This window comes from Perognathus longimembris, chromosome 2, assembly GCF_023159225.1.
Source record: "Perognathus longimembris pacificus isolate PPM17 chromosome 2, ASM2315922v1, whole genome shotgun sequence".
Taxonomy (NCBI): Eukaryota; Metazoa; Chordata; class Mammalia; order Rodentia; family Heteromyidae; genus Perognathus; species Perognathus longimembris.
Genome location: NC_063162.1, coordinates 116,630,185 through 116,655,016, shown reverse-complemented (window position 1 = coordinate 116,655,016; position 24,832 = coordinate 116,630,185). Strand labels below are relative to the sequence as shown.

The 24,832-nt window shown below is 38.1% G+C and overlaps 3 protein-coding genes and 1 long non-coding RNA gene across 7 annotated transcripts in view; 2 read left to right on the top strand and 2 right to left on the bottom strand.

Moving 5' to 3' along the window:
• Fam133b (family with sequence similarity 133 member B) overlaps positions 1-4,005 on the top strand; it is an 18,949-nt gene extending 14,944 nt beyond the window's left edge. For 2 of the 3 annotated variants that reach the window (XM_048340023.1, XM_048340020.1), the window contains one exon: positions 1,791-2,617. In XM_048340023.1, the coding sequence (XP_048195980.1) occupies positions 1,791-1,931 (141 nt within the window). In that variant the 3' untranslated portion in view covers positions 1,932-2,617. The other variant, XM_048340021.1, reaches the window with a different exon arrangement.
• The window catches only part of LOC125347002, a 22,569-nt gene extending 10,680 nt beyond the window's left edge, over positions 1-11,889 (bottom strand). Inside the window, exon 1 of the long non-coding RNA XR_007210084.1 lies at positions 11,321-11,889. This is a non-coding gene — a long non-coding RNA (uncharacterized LOC125347002). The remainder of the gene's footprint in view (positions 1-11,320) is intronic.
• LOC125347001 (EF-hand calcium-binding domain-containing protein 1-like) lies at positions 7,602-15,815 on the top strand. Its single transcript, XM_048340024.1, has 6 exons — positions 7,602-7,659; positions 10,812-10,964; positions 11,621-11,725; positions 13,790-13,941; positions 14,690-14,794; positions 15,475-15,815. Exons 1-6 carry the CDS (start codon positions 7,602-7,604, stop codon positions 15,523-15,525), a joined length of 624 nt encoding a protein of 207 aa, XP_048195981.1. The 3' UTR covers positions 15,526-15,815.
• Positions 11,961-24,832, bottom strand: Rbm48 (RNA binding motif protein 48). Of its 2 annotated transcripts, none has more exons than XM_048340017.1 (6): positions 24,678-24,832; positions 23,920-24,110; positions 21,449-21,594; positions 18,417-18,979; positions 16,119-16,219; positions 11,961-12,644 (listed from the first exon to the last, which is right to left on the bottom strand). In XM_048340017.1, exons 1-5 carry the CDS (start codon positions 24,786-24,788, stop codon positions 16,133-16,135), a joined length of 1,098 nt encoding a protein of 365 aa, XP_048195974.1. In that variant the 5' UTR covers positions 24,789-24,832; the 3' UTR covers positions 11,961-12,644; positions 16,119-16,132. The 2 variants fall into 2 exon arrangements, with proteins under 2 accessions (XP_048195974.1, XP_048195975.1); XM_048340018.1 differs by lacking the exon at positions 24,678-24,832 and adding an exon at positions 24,526-24,615.

Below are 24,832 nucleotides of genomic sequence, written 5' to 3'. Positions count from 1 at the left end.
GCTACGTTTGCCTTACCTAGCTTTATTTCTATCTGCTCTTTTCCCTTTTCCCCAGGTCCTGAGTTCTACCTTTCTCTGTTGTGTCCGTTCCCTTCTGATTTGTTTGATCTGTGAATAATGCTCTCAGTCTCATCAGACTTATTACCTCCAGTTTGTAGCAGTATTTTGTAATGCTCCATGAAATGAAACTCAGAGCTAATATACTGATTTAGAGTCATTAGTTGGATTTGAACTGAGAGTATCCTACTTGTTCAGCAAGTGTTCTACTGCTTGAACTTGAACTACATCCCCCCCACCCTTTTTGCTCTCATTATTTTTCAGATAGGGCATCCATTTTTCCTGGGCCAGCTTCAGACTACAGTCTACCTGCCCCTGCCTTCCAAGTAGTTGGGATTATAAGAATATCACTGTGGGCTCACTAAGTTTTTTTGCTCCATCCTATCTACCTTATGGGTAGCTATGATTATAAGTGTGCACCATCATACCTGGCTAATTAATTTTTATATTACTATCCTTTACTAGGAATATAAAGAAGAAATGAAAATAAATTATAGTGTATTTCAGTTTAAATGTTTAAGTATCACTAGGAGACAAAATCTAAAGACAACAATGCAGCATAGAGCTGGTGCAAAATGTACACATTACAACTATTCAGTGGCATTGTCATTAATGACACTTTTCAGTATGTGGTTGGAATTTACTGAAGATCTTAATGAAATAAAATACAGTCTTCCCTCTCTATATTTCTGTGGCATGCATACATTGTACCTTAAAATCTCAGACAAGATACTTTGTATTCATATTTACAATAAATTTACTTTATCATTAACAGATTCATTACATGAATCATTAACAGGCTATTCTAAAGTCATGTAGGATGTACTCCTAGACCTTACATCGCAGCATCCCTTGCCTCTGCTTGGCTGCATATGGGTGCAGTACATCTGCTATCTCCCTAGTTATTATAATGACAAGAATAACATGGGAAGTGCCTTCTAGAACTGTCACCCTCCTACAAGCAAATGGTCTCTAATGCTTGTTGACTGTTCTTAGTTGTTTTCTTCTGTCATTACGCTTTCATCTATTTGTGTTATGTAGTCACCTAGCACGCATATCCCACAGAGAAACATTTAGTCAACTTTATACTCCAATATTTTAGTAATTATGTTTTAGCTGTTGAATAATAAAACAAAGCTTAATATAAAATGTCTTATATTTGGACATGTACTTAATATATATGAGCTTCACCAAGTTTCAATTTAAAATCCAAAGTAATTACACTTTAAAAGATAAAAATGAAATGGAAATGGGGTGATCATTGTCACCCGTAAGGATTTTACTCAGTTGGTTTGGACTGAGTACCTATATATGGACCCACCATTTGTTGGCAACATCTGGAGAAGTACCTACTCTATTTCAGGCACAGCACCTACAAGGCAGGTACTTCTTCCTTTTCATAGATGAAGAACCTAGTGGGTAGGATACAGATCCTGGTCTGCATTCGTTCAGAGCTCATTATTTTGTTCCCACAGACCACTCTGCTTATTGTTGCAGGTGCTGAAAGGCAATATAAGAGAGTACTACTAGAGATTTAAAAAATCTTACTTTTTATTTAGTTTTCACTGAAATGGCATTAAGATCTAATAGGGATTGTTTTAAAAGTGATTTGGTAGACTGATTTTTTTACATCTAACTTTTGAAAATGTAAGATGTGTTAGAATATGAAAGAAAAATGAGTACAAAAGAAAATGAGTACAAATTACAGGTTTGTTTTCTCCACAATTCCGTAGGTACGAGCAAAAAAGAAGAAAAGCAGCGAAGAACGAGAAAGAACAACAGCAAGTATTTCTTATGTTTTTTATATGGCAACAGCTAGACTGGTCCAGTTTAATATAAGACAAGTAATGGTAACACAACTGTACTTACTGTGAAAAACAAAGGACTGGGAAAAGTGTGGTGCCCAGCAGCTTCACTTGATGAGGAGAAAATCAAATTGGCTCCGGAAAGAGAAAGAAAACCTTGGTGGCAATATCTGCCTTTCTAAGATACTGTAGACAGTCTAATGTCTTACTGTTAGAAACAGAAGCTCAGATTTTCACAAGACTTTTTTTAAGGTGCTTTAAAGTATGGTCATTGCTTCTATCTTCTGAAGTTATTTCTAGATCAGCCAAAGCCAGAATAACAGGAAAAGCCTCTTGAAGCACTAGCTGCAGTGGAAAATAAGCAGGAAAGTGGCATTGTAATGACTCACTAATATTGATTACTCTTTTTTAAAACCAGTCTGTCATTATGGAAATTGAGAAGCAGAAAAGAAGAAGAGAATTAAAGAGAATGGCAATGCATTTTTCTACTCTAATAATTTCACTAAAAAAAAAAATTCATCATTTTTGTTTTCCCTAAAATCTGTCATTTTGTCAAGACAGTTGTGTTAAACTCCTCTGTAGTGGCATTTAGAAATTATACAACATGAATAATAATATGATTCTACTGAATTTATTAAAGAGATGAGATGTCTTACTTCCTTAGTTGTGTGGGTTGTTTATAATAGTTTAGATATACCTAGGTAAATATGTTCTTTGTTTGCATATTTCCCTGTAGTAATGTTTTTAATATGGAATTTTCTTTATTAGGAAAAGGCAAAAAAGAAAAAGAAGCATAAGAAACACAGCAAGAAGAAGAAAAAGAAGGCTGCTAGTTCAAGTCCTGATTCGTCGTAACGTTTAGAAAAACCAAGATTCCCTTAAAGAAAGTGCAATGTCTAAGAAAATCTCAACTGTGAAAATTATGATATATTTACTAAAATGCATGAAATTTGTTGTTTCTAAAATTATTCCTGGACTCTACAGTAGCCATTCAGATGCTGCTGTATGGAAGGCCATGATTGCTGCCTGCTTTTTGAGCATCTACTTTCTCCTCTGTGCTTGATAACTCTGGGAGATACTACACTGCAGTCATGCTAGTGGTTAAGACATTTGGGGATTAAAGCTAATACTTTTGACTAGATGTATCTATGGATAAACAGAAACTGAATCTAGATGCATCTTTAAGATGCAATCAGAAATGACCAGATGATTCTAGTTAAAATTTTTGAAGTAGGGATTACATTAATAGTTCAGAAATCTTTACTGTGTAGATAAGTGTGTGTTAATTTTTTTCCCCCTGTATATTTTTATTTACCTAGGAAGGAACTTTTAAGGCGGGAGGGTGGTTTGCTAACTAGCTAGCAGAATAGCGTGCCTTTGATCCTCACACATCCTGTTTTTGTGGACACAGCAGCCATGCTTCCTGGGGAGTTTAGAGCTGGGTACCAGCAGTCTTGTCCTTTACTGAGCTTAGTGACATCCTTGGATTTTGTGTGCTGCATTGAGTGAGCCAGAGATATGAAGCCCTTTGCAGCATGAGAAAAAAGCTTGGGAAATTACCTCCACCTCAATAATAACTGAATGTTTTTTAGCATTAGAATGTGTTATGTTGTTTGAATTTTGACTACACTTTGACTTTGGAGAGGAATAGTTTCAAATAGACACTGGTACTTTTGGAAATTGGTAGGTGAAGATCTAAAATGCATGTTTTATACTGTTAAGTTTTAACCAGTCAAGACAATTTTATGTAACCAGTGATTGTTAACTTTATTTTTTGTATGACTTTGTTTAGGTTGCAATGTTTAGCTTTAGTTAACTCCTTACTCTTGCTGTCTTACATTCATAACTATTTTAATGGCATATTTGCCAAGATATTTAGCATGTAAAAAGCAGGGATTTGATTTTTTTTTAACAGCTTCATATTGAAGCTGAGACCATACACAAGTTGAGTGCAGGCTTGATATGCTGTATCTTGTTATATAAAACTGTTGCCAGAATCTTAGTAAATACATTTTAAAAGTTTGTCGTCTTTGTATGTTAGTAACAAACTATGATAGGTTAACTTTAAGTGAGAATTACATTACTTCTCTTACTGTGTCATATTTTACTAAGATTTTGTGCCTCATATCTCCTGCTGAATTATTAGGAATGTTAAAAGGAATTGATAAGTTGTTTTCATTTTACATTTTTATATAATCACGTAATAAGAAATGTAATTTGATGTACAATTTTACCTGTTTCAGAAGGTTTGCTAATTATAGTGGTATATGCACAGAGCATTTTGGCATGACAAGAGGCTGAATAAATAGCTATTTTACTTAAAAATAGCTGTGCTCTTATGTCCCTTTGAGTCACAGGTAAACTTATAAAGGTAAAATACTAGTAGATGTTAGTAATAGTTGTGTGAGGTAAACCCTCACAATTTTAGTGGTTAAACCAAAAACAAAAACTTTTCCTTAGAATTTTTGTTTTGTTTTTTAATGCTAGCACTTCATACTATTTTTTTATAAAAGGTACCTGTATGCATGCCAGATGTGGTGTAACATCCTATAATCCCAGCACTCAGGAGGCTAAGGCAAAAGGGTTGTGACTTTGAGGCTAGCTTGGGCTATATAGAGAAATCCTGTCTGAAAGCAACTTTTGTTTTGTTTTTTTGCCAGTCCTGAGGCTTGAACTCAGGGCCTGAGCACTGTCCCTGGCTTCTTTTTGCTCAAGGCTAGCACTCTACTACTTGAGCCACAGCGCTATTTTCAGCTTTTTCTATATATGTGGTGCTGAGGAATCGAACCCAGGGCTTCATGTATATGAGGCAAGCACTTTACCACTAGGCCATATATCCAGCCCCTGAAAGCAACTTTATGTGCCAGAACAGGCTTGACCTCGACCTCACGATCTCACTTAGCTTTTTGTTCATAGTTGGCACTCTACCACTTGAACCACACCTTCAGTCCAGCTTTTTTGCTGTTTACTTGAAGATAAGAGTCTCTCAGATTTGTCTGCCCAGGCTAACTTCAAGCCTCGGTCCTCAAATCTCAGCTTCTTAAGTAGCTAGGATTATAGGTGTGAGCCACCAGTGCCTGCCTGGCTTTCTACACACTCTTTAAGTACATAACATTGAGGTGCTTTATATTTTCAAAGCACGCTTCTCAAAATTGTTCATGAAAATGCTATTAAAATCATCAGTTCATTTGCTGTACATTTGAATGTACAAGTGCAGCTTTACAGACTGGTCCCTAGTTCTGCTCCACTAGAAGCAGCTGTTTAAGACACTGGGAATGAGGGGAAGAAAGCCATTTGGAGCTTTTTCTTTTCAGTCTGATTATTCTCGAGGAAGCATCATTTCATTGTCCCCTTCTGCACGACAACCTTAACAGTCTTCCCAAAAATGATACAGGAAGAATGAGTCCCAGAGTAATGCCAGTTGTATATTCTGTAGTAGTTACATGTTGCAAAACTCTGCATCAAACTACTCTTTCATGAGTTTTATAAACGTAAAGCATGTGGGACTGGGATGGAGACCTAGCAGAAATGGACGAGTGTCTGAAAAACGCCTTTGTGTCACTTTTCCCAGTTATTTGGATTACCATATTTAAGTGCTTAAGTACCTTAAAATCAATTTAATTTTGTTTATCCAGAATACAGTTTCATATTCCTCCAACAAGATGTGCTAATGACCCATTCTTTAAGTTTCTTTTATCATAACAGTCTAGCATTGGTAAAACCAAATTTGAACCATTGTCATTATTAGTATTTTTTCCTTGAGCAACACTTAGGGCCTTGCACATTGCAGGCAAGTGTGAAATGTTAAGACCTGGTAGGTTAAAATTTTCACACTTAAGAAATTTTGCCACGTTTTAACTTAAAATCATGTGCATTCATCTGCTGTTTTTGCAATGAAAGTTTTTTTTCTAATTGTATCTGCCTTGTCATGAAACTGTGTGTGTGTGTGTGTGTGTCGGTCAGTCATGGGGCTTGAACTCAACCTGGGTGCTGTCCCAGAGCTTCTTTGTCTTTGGTTCAAGGCTAGCTCCTACAGCTTGAGCCACAGTGCCACTTCTGACCTGAATAGTTTATTGGAGATGAGTCAGACTTTCCTGCATGGGCTGGTTTCAAACTGTGATCCTCAGATCTCAGCCTCCAGAGTAGCTAGGATTACAGGCCATGAGGCACCAGAACCCAGCAAAACTTACTCTTATGCTTCATTAAAAATTTAGTAAGTGGGGCTAAAACACTGCCCTAGGTTTAATTTACAATAAAAGAAACTGGTGAAATATTTCACTCTCCGCTCAGAATGGCCATCAAGAATGCAAACAACAAATGCTGGTGAAGAAACCAGGGAAAAGGAAATTCTAACACACCCTTGGTTGTGCAGCTACTGTAGAAGGTAGTGTGGAGATTCCTAAACAAAACAACAGAAACTAGAAGTTGAGCTCCCTTCTGATCTAGTGATACCACTGTTGAGCATTTATCCAAAATAGTGCAAATTAGGGTACAATAAGGGCACCTGCACACCATGTTCATTCAATACTGTGCTATCCTAAGTTATGGAAACAGCCTAGATGCCCTACAACTTATTCTCAAGAATATAGTATGTATACATGGTGGAATTTTAGCCACCAAGAAGACTCACTTGCAGGGAGATGGATGGACCTGGAGAAAAATCATACTGAGTGAATTAAAAACAGGTTCAGAAAGACCAAGGACATGTTTTCTCATGTGGACCATCTGCATGCATGTGTGTGTGTGCACACGCGCACCTATAAACAGCCACAAGACAGATTCCATGGTGTAATTAGTCCATTTGAACAATAAACAGCTTAACAGAAATGAATATTGGGAAGCTGAAATGAGACTCCTTTGTAACCTCCCTCTGACAGTGGGCAGTGACTAGTGGACAATGACTAGTGGGCAAATGCAGTTACAATAATATACATAAGAAGCTAGAACTGGGAAGCGAGGTATGGATAGGCTAGGTGGAGAATGGTAAAGGAGTGACCAGTCAAGATGTACACATAAATGGACAGGTTAAGCTCAATCTCCAGTATACACTTATTTGAAAATAATTTAGAAATTTCAGCCTAGGGTTAATGGTCTAGGTCGGACCAGTATTGACAAAGTCCTGGTTCATGACCTTGCAACAACTAAACAGTCCTAAAAGTAATCTGAGTGTGTTTTCTTGCCTTTTTTCCTACCAGAATATTACTCTCGACATGAATTAGGGCAGCTGACATTTTGGTCACTTTGGATTACAACAGGTTTTCCTACCCATCTGATGTGAGTGGGGTTTTATAAACTTTTAAGTTCCAGAGTATCATAAGAGGATATTTGGTTAGAGTTTAAAGCTTATGTCCTTGGAGGGACCTGTTTATTGCCTGGGAAATTAGCTGAGAAAAATCCATCTCAATTACAATCATGTTCAAATACAAAAATATTTTTAGTTAGAATAGCAAAAAAATACGGATTTGGTTGTTTAGCCCTCAAGAAAAGGTACATGCTGAAATTCCAAACATGCTTCAGATCACAGTAACCTTAATGAAAATCCTGAGTACGTACTGAAGGATAGTAACCACTGCTGCCTGTTTTTCCAGTATTTGACAAGGTTCTGTTTGGTTGCTAGGAAGTTTCTGTGGTCACATTCCCTGTTGAGAGATTGGAGTAGTGAGCTGTGGGATCTAGTTTAGGACATCCAAACTTGGAGCAAGCCTATCTGGGAAGTACACAGTGTTGAAGCCAAACAGCATGGAGCAGAGGGCTCTGAGGAAACTGGTGGAATCCATCAATAAAACTGTCAAGAGCTGTAAGTACTGACCAGACTTCCAACACTACCTGACCATTTTGGTTCAAATACAAATGTTATCCTAGTAACACTAAAGTCCTATGTCTAATATTTTGGTTACAGTGAGTTAGACAAGCGGATAATTATGCTAGCTCTTGCACAGAATAATGTGTGGGCATCCTAGAATATATTTGGCTGTGTAGTAAAAATAGTTTGATATTTCACATAGTTTGAGTGCTAAAGGTAATCTGCTAACCCAAGGCTGAGCTTACAATGAAATGTAATCACAACTTCTAAATTACAAAGGTTTGTTGTAGCTACTGCCCCCAGTTTGCTAGCACAAAACCCATAGTGGTAGATAATTTTAGGGGATTAAAACTACATGTATATTTAGATGTTTAAGAAATGGCATGATTGCTTTGCACATGGCTAGTGTTTGCATATTAAAGGTACTTGTATTTAATAGATTTCCTTTTTAATCGTTGTCCTGAAAGACCTTTAAGAAACTTGTCAGTTTTCTTCCTCAGCCATGAACATAATATTGACCGACAATCCTGTCTTTTAGACACAAAGTTAGTTTCAGCCACTTTTACAGAATCATTAAGAATGTTCTTTTTTTCCCAACACCAAGACTCAAACTCAGTATTGGTTGGCAGACAGCATGTCTATTTTTTCCTGGGTGATCTGAGGATAGATGTCACCCAAGGCTCATTGTAGAATTAACTTGTTTTTCTGGTGGTACTGTAGTTTGAACTTGGCTGAGCCAAGTTAAGCCATGGCTCATTTGAACCATGCCTCCAGCTTAGGTGTTTTCTAGTTATTTTGAAGACAGACTATGGCTTTTCTGCCTGGGCTGGCTTCTAACTATGATCCTCTACATCTTAAGACAACTGCATTGTCCACTATGGTAGACATCAGCTAGAAGTGACTTTAAAATTGTATTTTCTTGGTCACACTAGGCAGTTTGGTGGGGGGAGGGGTTTTACCAGTCATACGTGGGTAGTGGCTACCAAAGTAGATAACACAGATCAAAAACAATGCCACTTCAGAAAGATCGATTGGTGGTCCCAGGGACATGTAATTCTAGTTTTTTTCCAAGTAGCCTTTTTTTGTTTGTTTGTTTTTGGCCAGTCCTGGGGCTTGGACTCAGGGCCTGAGCACCATCCCTGCTTCTTCCCGCTCAAGGCTAGCACTCTGCCACCTGAGCCACAGCGCCACCTCTGGCTGTTTTCCATATATGTGGTGTTGGGGAATCAAACCCAGGGCCTCATATATATGAGGCAGGCACTCTTGCCACTAGGCCATATCCCCAGCCCCCAAGTAGCCTTTTAATCTAATAAAGGTGTTGATCTCAGGGTATATTGACTTAATGGATGAGCTAGCTATGTATTCTTACAAGGTCTGTGTTTAATGTTCCACTGTCAGACTTAATTGTTGAACTTCATTGTGCACTGGGGCACAAAGTTGTCAGTGTTGACATATACTCTTATTTGAAGGTTAGAAATATCTACATCAGGGGCTGGGAATATGACCTAGTGGCAAGAGCGCTTGCCTCACATACATGAAGCCCTGGGTTCAATTCCCCAGCACCACATATATAGAAAACGGCCAGAAGTGGGCTGTGGCTCAAGTGGTAGAGTGCTAGCCTTGAGCAAAAAAGAAGCCAGGGACAGTGCTCAGGCCCTGAGTCCAAGGCCCAGGACTGCCCCCCCCCCCAAAAAAAAAATCTACATCATAAGAATTAATGGAAAGTTTGTGTAAAACATACCAACCTAGATGTATCCATAGTTTCCTGGAAAATTCAAATTTTTCATTCCAGATAAAACCACTGGAAATGGGGCATTTAGAACTGATGGAGTCATTTCATATTACTTAACTAATTGCTTTGACATCTAGAAATGACTCTCATCAAACATACTCCTTAACTTCTCCAATTACAGTCCTCGAAATTTGACAAGTACTCCAACTCACAAGTGGCTGACAAAAAAACATTTAAGAGCCTACCCCTGGATACTCCTGGATATTGAGTTTATGTTTAAGCATGCTAAACCAACACCTTTTGACTAGGCATCATGGGCTTCTTGTAATCCTATCTATTCAGGAGACTGAGAGCTGAATGATCAGTTTGAAACAAGACTGTGCAGGAACGTCCACTGGACTATCTCCAAAGCATCAGCAAAATGCTAAGGTAGAGGTGTGGCTCAAGTGGCAGCATGACACTGAGCAAGTCCAAGCAAACCTCTGAGTGATGTACAGGACAAATGCATGCATGCACACCAAAATCCCACTTAGTAATTATGATTTAGCAAATCTGAGGCAAGTTCTAGACTCCATTATTTTTGTTTTGTTTTGTTTTGCCAGTCCTGGGGCTTGGACTCAGGGCCTGAGCACTGTCCCTGGCTTCTTCTTGCTCAAGGCTAGCACTCTGCCACTTGAGTCACAGTGCCACTTCTGGACATTTTCTGTATATGTGGTACTGGGGAATTGAACCCAGGGCCTCATGTATACGGGGCAAGCACTCTTGCCACTAGGCCATATCCCTAGCCCTGAGGCAAGTTCTAGAAACCTGCATATCTAACAAGCATGGAGCAGTGGAGAGGGCGTCAATTCTCACAAGCAGTCCAAAAGATGAAGTCATGAGAAACATTGTTCCTGTGTGATAAACATTAATCCTCAGGTCATGCATTCAAGATCCTCTTCCTCTTCACCTCAATTTTTACTTCTTGCCAGTTTGCCATGACACCAATTAGGTGTCTTCAAGTCTCTAATTCTGTCTGTTTCTTGACTCACATTGTGTACCGTTCCTAGAATGCTCTATTCCATACCTAAATAAATGCTATTTCAAAGTCAACTTCCATGAAAATAGCCAACTCCTCTACCCCACTGTAAGTTTTCTTCCTTTACATGTCTTTGGGAAAAGTGAGAATTATTACACAATTTTGCAGTTTTATACTGCTGTAAAAGACTTGTGAGTTAATCCTACCTTAATTATGTAAGCTAAGTAAAAAAATCCATATCATATCTTTTTTTGGGGGGGAGGGGTGTTACAGGAAAGAGACGGTTACATTAGGCCCAGGTCACCTGACACCAACAGGAACAAAATAGCTGCTAAGTAAACTACACCTGAATAACTCAAAACTAACTTGTACTTTTATTCCTTTTCATTGTTTTAGTCCAAAAAAGTGAGGTACAGTGTCTCATCAACCTTTTTCAAAGTTTAGTAGAAAGAAGCGGTGGAAGATTTGATATGGGGTTAGACCGTAACACATTTCGAGGGGTCCTGTACAGCATATTTGGAATGACTGATGATAGGTTGATGAACAGAGGTAAGAATAACAGACTTATATATGCCAGTCTGAGATAGAAACTGTCTACATGTATGTGTATTCAATTGTCATTAAAAACTATTTATTTTAATGCCAAACTGGGAAGGCAAAATTATACTAAGTGTAGTTAGTATTACAAACAACAGTTTATGAGGATGATTGTTAACACGTTCACTCAATTTCTTACTCATAGCTATATAGCTCTGAGAAATTATCACTAATGAACTAAATTTTTTTTAAGGTAAGTTGCTTTTGGCTTACACTTTACACTTATCTTAGCTACTTAGGAGGCTGAGATCTGAGAATCATGGTTGGAAGCCATAAGTGAAAGTGTGGTTCAAGTGATAGAGTGCTACCCTAGAGCAAAAAGCCAACACTGGAAGGCCTGTTTAAGGCCCAGTACAAGCACCAAAAAATAAATACATAAAAAAAGAAATCATGGTAACTTTAGAAATGGAAAATTGTTAGTATAAAAATGATAACTCATGGGCACTGGGAATATCAGAAAAAATATTTAAAACAGGAAATGATTAAATGTAATCACTAAGTTTCTGGATCAGATCTTTAAAGTGTACAGTATTCACATATATGTATTGTTGAATCACAAAATAGCTCTAAATTATAATACACTTAAAAACACATTCTTTTTCTTTTAGTGTTTTTTGCATTTGACAAAGACAGTGATAATTACATCAATGTAATAGAATGGATTAAAGGATTATCAGTGTTTCTTCGAGGGACTTTTGAAGAAAAGCTGAAGTGTAAGGTTACTGGTTTAATGACATATACTGCCAATTCTGTATTTAGTGAAGGTTTAAGTATTTAAAAATACGAAATCACTTCAACAACCTTGCATATAAGAAGTTCATGACAACAGAAAGGAAGGAAGGGAGGGAGGGAAGAAGGGAGTGAGGGAGGGAGGAAGAAAGGAGAAGGAAGGGAGGAAGGAAGGAAGGAAGGAAGGAAGGAAGGAAGGAAGGAAGGAAGGAAGGAAGGAAGGAAGGAAAGGAAGGAAGGAAGAAAGGAAGGAAAGGAAGGAAGGAAGGAAAGGAAGGAAGGAAGGAAGGAAAGAAGAAAGGAAAAGAGGAGAAAAGAAAAAGAAAAGGTGGCTTAATTTATAAGGTGATGAAAATGTCTCCAGCCCCAGGGCCCCAAATCATTGCCTTCAGTTTTTTTCTGTAATACTCAAATGTCATCAGACTGGCCTGTCATTAAGATGAGCCTTTGAATTATGATCCAGACTAACAGCAGTTAAGGGTCAGGCTTGTATCAACTCTGATCAGATGGCAAGAGTTTCGAAGTTTCTAAGGCTGCCTCTGGGCTCAGCATAAAATAGGGCTTGATTTGCAGCTGGGTGTGTTGCCTAGGTGCCATGCTTTGTCTCTCCACCGAAGAAGTAGCACAAGGTTAACGCACATTAGCAACTGATGTTGAAACTCACAAGGGTGGGAGTTGGTACAGATGATTGAGGAGAGAAAGAAAGATGAAGATAATGTAAGGTCAAAGAGAAGTGTGCTATAAATGGCGCTCACTCCTTGGGAATTCCAAAGACTATGATCTCCCAGTTCACAATTTTGTCTAACACTAAGCTCTAATTTGTCCCAGATGTTCATTTCCTGTGTTTTGCTCTTCTGGTATTTTCTGAGTTCTCCTGGTTATTGTTTGGGTTCTTTCAGAGTTCTGGAAAGAATACAAATAATTTACATATCAGTTTTCAAGGAAATAAACTGTTTAGTATCTAATTACTTTAGCAAAAACTGCAGAGTTCTACATAAACAAGCACATTTTTATCCCTTGTTCTTTCACTTGAATTTGGCTTTTAGATACTGAAAAAATCTCTAAATTAATATATTTTAAGAACTGTATCTAAAAATGACCAAATCTGGTATTTGTGATTTGTTAAATTGCCTTTAAGTAGTTGTACAAAGGGTGTCAATTCAACTTTACCAGTATTTAAGTACAATGTATCTTGATCAATGTCACCTTCTGTTGTTCTCCATCTCTAGTTAGCACTTAAGCCTGGTGCAGTGTTTTCATGTTGGTGTTGATAGTGGTGATTGTTCTTTGTTGTTTTGTGGGGGTAGGGATAGAAGAACTAGAAACTCATACATGTTAGACAGGCATGAGTTCCACTACTGCTCTTATACAAAAATCTCACTGAGAAGTGAAAAGCTAAGCTTTAGGGATATAAATCCTTTTAATACTAGTACTTGGTGAAAATGACTGTGACACCGAATGCAACTGTACCTGACTAAACAGCATCACACCATCAAAAAACAAAAACACTGCTGTCTTCAAATCCCACTTCTTGAAATGTTCCTTATACATTTAAAGATAAATTAATTCACGAAAAAATACTACTTTCTTTAGAAGGGTTGTAATGAAACTTGTGTGTATGATATAGGCTGAAGACATTTAACAGAGACACAACTAATCTGGTACTCTAAAAAGTTTTCTGGGTGCTATTACTTTTGCCAAAACATTTAACTAGACCACAGACTGAAAACTCCTACATTTCTGTATCCCCCCCGGACTTGGTCACTGGTGGGATGAATGAGTGGACTCTCATGCAGGACACAGGGAGAAGCCAGGCAGGAAAGTCACTCTGGGGAGGAAATATTTGATAATTTGGGGCTGCAAAAGAGCAGGTCAAGGTAATGATTGAACGTTCTATCCTAAAATCTCTCAACTATATAGTAAATTTCAATTAGTGATAAGTATAGTAGAAAATGTTTTTATACATTAGTATCTAATGTTGAAATAACTAGAAGACTAATGACATTTTAACTACTCTTATTCACGTTTTAAAATACCTTATGCTTCAGTCTGTTTTGAAGTTTATTATTTGAATGGAGATGGTTATATTTCTCAAGAAGAAATATTTGACATGTTGAAGAACAGTCTATACCAACAGTCACCTGAAGAAGAGACTGATGAAGGAATAAGCGAATTGGTAGATCTCACTCTGAAGAAAATGGTAATAATGAAAAACTACTGGGCACTGGTGGCTCACACCTGTAATCTTACCTACTCAAGAGGCTTAGATTTGAGGATCATGGTTTGAAACCAACCCAAGGAGGAAGACTATGAGATTCTTATCTCCCAATAAGTACCAAAACCTACAGGTGGAACAGTGGCTCAAGTGGTAAAGTGCCAGTCTTAAGTAAAAAAGCTAAGGGACAGTACCCAGGCCCCAAGTTCAAGCCCTGGTGTGGCATAAACAGAAAAAAGGAAAAGCTGTAAAACCTGCAGTGCATTATATTCAATCAAGTAGAGGTTGCATAGAGCTAGAGAAAAATGATTTATCTTCCTTCTTAATGAATGTAACTCTTAAAAAGTCAATTTGTAGGCTGGGAATATGACCTAGTGGTAGAGTGCTTGCCTCACATACTACTTGAAGCCCTTGGTTTGATTCCTCAGCATCACATATATAGAAAAAGCCAGAAATGGCACTTTGGCTCAAGTGGTAGAGTATTAGCCTTGAGCAAAAAGAAGCCAGGGAAACAGTTGCTCAGGCCTTGAGTTCAAGGCCCAGGACTGGCCAAAAAAAGAAAAGAAAAGAAATCTTAACTTATTATTTTCAAATATTTTACTATCAGTAAACCTCATTAATTTGTGGGGAGATACAACTTCTGTAATATGTGGTAACATATTACATCTAGACAGCTATTTTTGATGGTAAAATTTGAGGCCATTACTTATCAAGAAATTGCCTTCCTTTCTAGGATTATGACAATGATGGAAAGATATCTTTTGAAGACTTTGAAACAGCAGTGAGAAAAGACACACTTCTGTTGGAGGTGTTTGGACCATGTTTACCCGAAGCAAAGGTAGAGTACAAGTATCAAAAGGAAAACTTCACAGAGCCAGAGAATAATACTTGGTAGACTGTATAGGTAGCCTATTACTGTTAAAAGAAATCAGTCTCCTCTTCCCAGGTGGGGCCCTACAAAGAACTATAGACTAGATCAGTGACTATATTCAAGATTTTGAGCTTGTAGCCACTCTAAACTCACAATTTGTTTTAAACACCGTGGCAATATTTTCTCAAACTAAACCTAGAATATACTGACTTTACTCAGTGATAAAACATTAAGAGTAGATTCAGCCAGTACCCACCATAAATTGCTAGATTTCTCATCTCTTTCAACCTAATTGCTATCAAACAATAAGGATAAAAAGGTTTTCAAAACTCCTAGATACACAGTTTTATACTGTTTTATCTGTGTTTATGAGGCTTTTCATGTGTGAATCTAACATGTTTTCTGAGCTGGAATGATTAGCCTCATAGTTGATTGGGCTCGTAAAAGTTCCTTTCTTTGATCAGCTCTTCTTTTCTTCAACAGGACAAAGTGATATTCAAAAATAGCAGAAGTAGGAGGCTAGAATTTCCCAAACTGGTTTTTCAACTGCTATAAATCAAGTCAATTTTTCCTGAAAGTTAACAAAAGCGTGTAATCTTCTAATTTTAACTTGGTTCTAACAGCATATTAACTTTCTTACTTTACAGAATTGTCTTCATTTTGAAGCCCTGGCATTCAGAAACATCCTGACGTTTTGAATGTAAATTGCTCAATACTGACATTAAAATTGAAAACATCTTTTTTTGAAAAGTTTTTATATTCACTTCACTTAATTTGTAGTTATTGTGATGTGAAAGAATACTGTATTAACAAGAATAGTTCCCTAACTATTAAGTATAGATCAATGAAACTATAATATTAGAGAAATAGTATGAATTAAGTTCAAAACATACATTTTAAAATAGTAGTTGGGGATTGAAGTGTGGCTGAGTAGTAGAGCACCTACCTGGCAAGCACAAGGCCCTGAGTCCAAATACCAACACCACCAAAAAAACAAAACAAAACAAAAAAACAGGTTTTTTGTGTGTGTGTGCCAGTACTGGAGTTTGAACTCAGGGCTTCTCACTTTTGCTTAACTTTTTCCCTCATGGCTGGTGCTCTTCCACTCGAACCATGGCTCAACCTCCAGCTTTTTGTTGGCCAATTGGAGATCAGTGTCTCAGAGAACTGTCTGCCTGGGCTGGCTTCAAACCTTGATGATCTGAGTAAGCATTGTAGACATAACCTACCAGTGCCAGGGAGCAATAGAAATTTTAAAAAAGAAAAAAAATTCTCTTTAGAAAATACCAACTTGTTACTGGCAATCTATATTCTTCTTCTTTGTTTTAATGGACGACTTGGACATAAATTTTCCAACTTGTCATCTGGAGGCTTTGGTACAGATGAAATTACCTAGTTAAAAAAAGAAAAAAGAATCACTAAAGTTGGTTCTTATAGGACAAGATTAAATAACTAGAAGAGGAAAGATACAGCCAGGCATGTAGCTCATGCCTCTAATCCCAGCTACTTAGGAAGTGAAGAGCAGGAGGATATGGTGCTAGACCAGCCCAAACAAGAAAACTGGTGAAACCAAGTCTCAAAAAAAAACGTGCTGGATGTGGAGGTGTGTGCTCATAATCACAGCTATGTAGGAGGCATAAGTAGGGGATCTAATCAGGCTGGCACAGGCAAAAGGGTGAGACTATCTGCAAAATAACCAACCCAAAAGATGACTAGGGGCATGGCTGAAGTGGTAGAGTAGAGCAGTTTTTTCTTAAGTACAAGGCCGAGTTTAAACCCCAGGACTAAAATAAAACAAAACAAGGGCATACATGTAAAAATTCAATCACTGCCATAGTCTTTTTTCCCCCCGCATTCTGGGGCTTGAACTCAGGGCCTGAAAATTGATTGTCCTTTTGTTCAAGGGTAGCACTCTGCCACTTGAGCACAGCACCACTTTCACCCTTTTCTGTTTATGTGGCACTGAGGAACTGAGCACTGGTGGCTCACACCTGTAATACCTAGGAGGCTGAAATCTGAGAAGTACAGTTCAAAGTCAGCCAGGGCAGGAAAGTCCCATGAGGCTCTCCAGCTAACCACCAAAAAGCCAAGACTGGAGCTATAGCTCAAGTGGTAAAGTACTAGTCGGGTACAAAAGCTGAGGGACAGTGACCAGGCCTGACACACACACAAAACACAGCTAGTCAGGCACTGGTGGCTCATGCCTGTATTCCTAGCTACTCAGGAGGCTGAAAAAAGGATCATGGTTCAAAGCCAGCCCAGGCAGGAAAGGCTGTGAGGCTATCTCCAAGTAACCACCAGAAAACCGGAAGTATCTCTGTAGCTCAAAGCAGTAGGGCACTAGCCTTGTGCACAATAGCTCAGGGACTGTGCCCAGGTTCTTGAGTTCAAGCCCCACAACCAAAAAACAAAATAACAAACCAGAGCTGGGAATATGGCCTAGTGGTAAAGTGCTTGCCTCATATACATGAATCCCTGGGTTCAATTCCTCACCACCTCATATATAGAAAAAGCCTAAAGTGGGCTGTGGCTCAAGTGGTAGAGTGCTAGCCTTGAGCAAAAAGGGGCTAGGGACAGTACTCAGGCCCTGAGTTCAAGCCTCAGGACTGGCAAAAAACAAAACAAAAACAAACCAACAAACAAAAAACACAGATGTCTAAAATGGTCTCCTTACTTTACCTAACAAAAATGTTTTATTTCAAAAGCTAATTCAAATGTTAACTTCCCTATTTGTGCTTAGGGGATAATTATGTAAGTAATATAAAAACTATGACATGTGACTATTTTTTTAAAAAAAGAACTAAACTGAACAATGTAGCAATCTTTAGAAACCTCATCTCTGGACTAGGGATGTAGGTACTTGCCTAACATGTACAAACAAGGCCCTGATTATGATTCCTAGCAATGCTAAATAAACTCATCTCACTTTTGTCTATGGCTATATCATAGCATTTTAACTTTATAATAACTCTGAAGAGACATAATTTTTACTAGTTTTCTTTATCAGTTTTGGCTTATATTAGACCAAAGGAGCTTTGAGAGGGGAAAAAAAAAAAAGAGCAGGCCTAAAATCCACTATCAGACTGATTTAATTGACTGAAAACAATGCTTTAGTATTTTGTTATCTACGGTAATATATAACACATCTGATTCATCATTGAAAGCAATTACCGTCACAACAAATGTTACAGGAAGATATATGTGGGGGGAGGGGGCTATTTAAAGAATTTAAAAATGAGGAATGGGTATGTGGTTCAGGTAGTAGAGTACCTAAATTTAGCAAAAGCTAGGCCCTGAGTTCAAACCCCAGCACCATCAGGAGAAAAAAAAAATAGCTGAAAGTGGAAAAAAAGTAACTGCGATTTTATAGTTCCCACAAATAGTTTTCCCAAATTAAATTGTACTCTTTTAAAAAAGTTTTTAAAAGTTATCTTCCCTCTTTTGTCACTTATCTTTATTACCTTTTCGGGGGGGGGGGTAAGGGGTGCTAATACTAAGATTTGAACTCAGAGGCAAGGGAGCTCTCCCTTAGCTTTTTCACTCAAGCCTAGAATTCTACAACTTGACCCATGCCTACATATAATCTCACCTCTTTAAGTTTATTCCGAATTAAGTTTGCTGTTGTATTCAAGGAGTCATCCTGCAAATCCACCTTAGGTATGTCTGGTAACTTAGGTCCAATCATAACCTCATTAGTACTTGTGCTTGTTTCAAGAAAAGTTCCAAGTTTACGGTCATCGTCTCTTCTTCTTTTCCGTTCCTGTAGTTGTGTTGTTCTAGGCATGAATCTGTCAACTGCCTCTGATGAAATAAGGGCTTTCTGTGCATTCAAGCAAGGTACTGAATTCTTGAAATTGTTTAATGGCATTTTCTGTGAAGAGTTAGTATGGTTACAATGCTTCCCGGTTTCATTATGGCTACTACCATCCTCGTAGGAGTGTGACAGTCTGTTCATGTGCTCCCCAGATGAACAGGTACATCTTGAGGCAAAATAACATAAAGGCAATTCACAAGAATAAGGAAGACAAGGACTTGAGTTCCCAGAAGTCTTCAAAGAAGCTGCACAAAATCCAGATCTATCTGAGTAGAAGTCTGGTCTGAAATCTCTGTTTTTATATTCTGGAACCATTTTTTTCTTTGACTTGTAATAGTCTTTGTGTTTAAATGTTGAGGGAAAGGGAAAGAAATGGATCATTAGTTGTTTTTATTCAGAATCATATAATTTGTAAAAACAAATTTCAAAAGTTAACAAATTTTACTCCAAATTTTTTAAAATTATCTTTAATTAATTATATAAAGGAATTGCCATTTAACAAAGCACTTTATGATAAAAATGGCAAAGAAACATATGAGGAAATGCTCAACATCCCTGCTAGTAAAGGAAATGCAAATAAAAACAACCCTGAGATACCACCTCACCCCAGTTAGAATGGCCTATACTCTGAACTCAGGAAACAACAAATGCTGGAGGGGATGTGGGGAAAGAGGAACCCTTCTCCATTGTTGGTGGGAGTGCAAATTAGTACAACCACTTTGGAGAACAGTATGGAGGTTTCTCAAAAAGCTCAATATAGACCTACCCTATGACCCAGCCATACCACTCCTAGGCATCTATCCTAAACAGCAAAATCCAAGATATCAAAAAGGCATTTGTACTTCCATGTTTATCGCGGCACAATTCACAATAGCCAAAATATGGAAACAACCCAGATGCCCCTCCACAGACGAATGGATCCAAAAAATATGGTACTTATACACAATGGAATACTACATAGCGATTAGGAATGGTGAAATACTGTTATTCGCAGGGAAATGGTCAGAACTTGAACAAATAATGTTGAGTGAGACAAGCCTAGATCACAGAAAACAAAGGGGCATGATCTCCCTGATATATGACTGTTAACAAAGGGAGACGGAGAGACAGTAGAGACCAAGTCTGTGAATACTGTATATGTTCTTGATACATTGTATATTGCATATATGTCAACCTGACCTAGACAAGGGATAGAAAAACAGGTCGTAAGATATCACAAGAAATGTACACACTGCCCTACTATGTAACTGCACCCTCTTTGCACAACACCTTGTAAAAAAAATTTATGTCCAATTAATAAAAAAAAGCACTTTATGAGCACAATATATCTTGATCAATATCACCCTTATTAACAATGCATTTGTATGGTTAAATGCTTTTAACTTTTCTTTTTTCTGTTTGAGGAATCAAACCCAGGGCTTCATGTATGCTAGGCAAGCATTCTACCACTAGGCCACATTCCCAGCCCTTATATGCTTTTAAAAGGATACAAAGGCACACCATTCCCACCATCCCCTTCCCAGGCTCCCATCTTGACAGGTTCGCTGTCCTTTCTTATCTGTGTATCTTACTCCTCACACAAATCCCTCTTTGTGTCCCTTCTCAAACATCAACCATGTGTATTTTCTCTGGACCTTTGCATTTCCTATTTAACTATAGATCTTAGGAAAGTCTTCCATGTCTTGATGTAGAAAGCTTCTATTTTTACAGCTTGCAAATACACTACATGAATAGATCATGCCACTTAGTTTGTGTTTTAGTTATTAAAGTTGTGTTGGTGAAATGGCTCAAGTAGTAGAGTACCTACTTAGCAAGCATAATATCCAGAGTTCAAAAAGTATCACCAAAAGGGCAAGGGGAAAAAAATGAAAAGATTAAAGCAAATAATACTGTGTTGGGTCCATTTTTTAGAGTCTGTACAAAACTCTTGCCTGCTTTCTCCTTCCAAAAGTCAACCATAACATAAGAGTGAGGTATAAAGTGTGGCAAGCATGAAATTTACTACGTGTTACTAATTGTTAGGGTTAATATTTGGGAGGTACATTTTTTAAAGTCTACCTTTGTATAGTCTGAGAGTTCTTTGTTTTTTCTTTTCTAAAATGAGACCATGTGTAATGGAAATGCTAGAATTCTGCAGGTGAAAAGCAGCTCAAGTGAAGTGTCCAGGACCAATCAAGTCACTGTTTAAAAAGACAGCATCATGCTGTCATCAAAGATGAAGTAATATTCAAATCTAATTTGGAGGTTAAGGGCAGAATAAAAAGGTCTAAAGAGAAAGGAATGAAGATAATGCTGTGGATTTTAATCCCTACTTTATTTTAGTAAAGTACAATACAGACATGCTTTTAGGCCAAACATTTAATTTCTTGGCATGGGAAACAAGGCCCTTTATGATTCACTTCTTGCCTACTTTTCAATCTTATCTTTCACTGAAACCTCTGTACTTTGATTATTCTGTACTAATCATGCATGCTGCTTATTTGGCCCTCTTGCTATTTCAACATTCCCTGGGGCTTGAGGTTAATTATTTAGTAACTTGCCTGGCTCCCCCTTCTATCTCTTCCATCCCCAGTAGTAGAGACTCTTCTAAGCAATATTTGCTAAAACTCAATCACTTCTTATATCCTATAAGAAGTCTTCTATGTATCAATATCTGTCCCTGTCCACTCTAATTGAAAATACAATGCTGCACAAAACTTGTGGCTTAGTAACTAATATTTATTTGCATCTCCTCCTACTAGACCAGCAACTCCAACAAGGCATACCTAGGCATACCTGAGACACAGGAAATACTAAGCTTTCCATACCTTTAGTTTTAGTAGTTCTTGCTATATAAGCCTGCCTTTCTTCTAATTTCTTTCTAGTTTCTTCAACTGTCTCAAATTCTGGAGCATAGCACACATGAAGCAGTCCACCAAAGAAACTTTGTTCATCCATTTTTTTCTTGGCTACCCTAAACAGAAATATATGTTAGCATCATTTATTAACATAGAATTACTTAGAATGAAAGCTTGCCTAGTACATAATACATGATATAAGGAGAAAAGTCCAGCTTTATACACATGTATTTATTAAATGTATAATACATATATTATTTAGGCAGCTATGCATATATCTTACCCTAATTCATAGTGTATGTGTACATGTCATACCCACACATATTGAACTAATTAAGATGTTTTGTTTGTAGATGGCACTGACTTACTGATCTCTTTCCTCTCCTGTTAAGTTTTTGAATGAAGCCATTCACACATATACTATTTCTTTTCACTTAGAATCCAGCTGGCTAGACTGAGGTAGAAACTATGCTCATGACATAAGAGTTTTTCTTTGTGCTGAGTCAAATGGGCCTTGAGAATTAGTTTATATTCAATTTAGCTTTTTCAGTAGTCCTATTCTAGGACTCACAAAAAAATTAAATGAATTAAAATTAATTAAATCATTGAATTTTATACCTTGACAGGCAGTGTCATGTGTTTCTTTAATTAACATCTTACAACAGTTATATGACAAAACAGAAGCATTTAAACATAATTTAGCTAATTTTACATACACATTTATGGAGCTAAGTTCCAAACTGTACTTAAAGATAATCTATTATATTAGGTGCTGTGAGAATTACAAAATCTTTAAAGAATATGCGAAAGAGCTGGCACAATGAGGTTAGGAAAATGAAATTACGTATTAAGAGCATCATATTACATATTAAGAACTACATATAACCCCAAGAAATCCTTTTATTGGAGGGAGGTGGGAGCTGGTTCTAGGGCTTGATCTCAGGGACTGGGCACTGTCCCTGAGCTTTTCTGCTCAGGCTAGGGCTCTATCACTTTGAGCCACAGTTCCACTTCCAGTTTTCTGGTGGTTAATTAGAGATAAGAGTCTCACAGACTTTCCTGCTGGGAACTTTGATCCTCAGATCTCAGCCTCCTGAGTAGCTAGGATTACAGGCATGAACCATCAGCACCTGGCTCCCATGAAATCTTCTGAGGTATACTATGGGTGCTACTGGCACCACAGGAAAAAAATAAATCAAAAGGAAATGAAGTTTAAAAATGCCAACATCCAGGGAAAGATGAGCCTTAGACCATATTAATAAAAGAAAATGATTAACATAAAACCAAGTAAAGACACTGTATACTTCAGCCTTATTGCAGCATTAGATGTATGATATACAGAAGTGTGGTAAAGTTTGGGTTAATTCACATAAAAGCATGACATAAGAACTGCAAGCGGGGCTAGGAATATGGCCTAGTTGCAAGAGTGCTTGCCTCATATACATGAAGCCCTGGGTTCGACTCCCCAGCACCACATATAGAAAATGGCCAGAAGTGGCGCTGTGGCTCAAGTGGCAGAGTGCTAGCCTTGAGCAAAAAGAAGCCAGGGACAGTGCTCAAGCCCTGAGTTCAAGCCCCAGAACTGGCCAAAAAAAAGAACTACAAGCACTATTATTCTGTTACTCTGGACAGGAGAGACTATTCTAAGCTTTAACAAGTTCATACAACATCAAGATATAAGTCTTTTTATATATGAACTTCAAAAACATAGGCTTGGGGCTGGGAATGTGGCCTAGTGGTAGAGTGCTTGCCTAGCATGCATGAAGTCCTGGGTTCTATTCCTCAGCACTACATATACAGAAAAAGCCACAAGTGGCGTTGTGGCTCAAGTGGTAGAGTGCTAGCCTTGAGTAAAAAGAAGCCAGGGACAGTGCTGCCGCCCTGAGTCCAAGCCCCAGAATTGGAAAAAAAAAAAAAAGAAAGAAAACAACATCAAAAGAAAAAACAACAACATAGGCTTAACAGTACTTAAGCAATAAAATAGGAACATTTACTTTAAATCCCATTTTTTAATCTACTGGACTACACAAGATGGATTTACAAAAGATGGATATAGTGGTGCACTATATCCCAGCTCTAGGGAGGCTAAGACAGAAGGATCAGCCTGGCCTATACACAGTGAATTCAAAGCCACTCTAGTCTACATAATTAAGCATGGGAAGAAGGTAATGGAAACAATATTCTGAGAAGGATAAGCTTTGAAAAGACTACAGGAAAAGCTGCTTTATATGGCTTACTCATCGCTACTAACTTTATATGCTATGAAGTTGATTCCCTGGCACTGAAAGAAAAAGAGAAAGAAAATACAGGGGATGGGAAGATGAAAAGAACAGAGAGCCATATTAAGTTTTGAGTAATTCAGACATGACCAGAGCAACTTGCAGCCAAAATGATAGCCATACGATCAAAGGAAACGAGACACTGCTTAACTGGCACATTACCTTGCTCTTTGCAAATTCATAAACTTAATAAGATAAACTTCTGTGAAGTCTTCCGCTGGGTATTCATCAAGAGCATTATATTCTTCAATGGTACCATATAGAGCAAAACGCTCAACTAATTCCTTCATTGCTCCCACTGCAGGAACTCCTTGTATTATTAAATAACGAGATTCCAAATTGATTGTATATACCTAAAAAAGGGGGTTGAGCTTGTTAAATGTATTTCACATTTAAGTCTAAAACGAACCTGCTTTGTAAATCAGGAATACTGTCAACTGGATTTGCAACAACACACACAAAAAAATTTTTTTACATGCCATTCTCTGCATAACGAATAACATCCCAGCCAGTAATCCTGAAAGTGTCTAAATAAAGCATAATACACACACACGCCTGTAATCCTAAGTGTCTAAATAAAGCAACACACACACACACACACACACACACACACACACACACACACACCCTTGGTGGCTGGGCGGAAGTTGCTGGTAGTAATCACTCAACAACTATTTAGTGGTTGCCATGTAGCAAATACTAAAAGCTCCGTTCTCACGGAGCGGCTTTCTGAAAGTTAACTAAAGCGGTAGTGATGGCCTTTGGTACCTGAGCCTGGGTTTCTCGTGCCACCCGCCACGAGAGCAAGAGCGAGAGCTGAGAGCAGCCTGGCCTTGTCTTCATTTAGGGAGACCGGCTATGGGGAGCTAGCGCTCAAGTAAAGCTATCGGCGACCGTGAGCGAAGCAGAAACCACTTTACCCTGACAGCGCGAGGCCGTCGGCCCTCCCGATATTTGGCCCGCGTGTCGCACACGGCCCTCTGGACGTGGTGGTCGAATAAACTCCCGAGCTTGCCGTCACTCGACGCCATCTTGCCCGCTTTCCTCCTGGCGGGGAGGGAAACTTCCGTCTTCC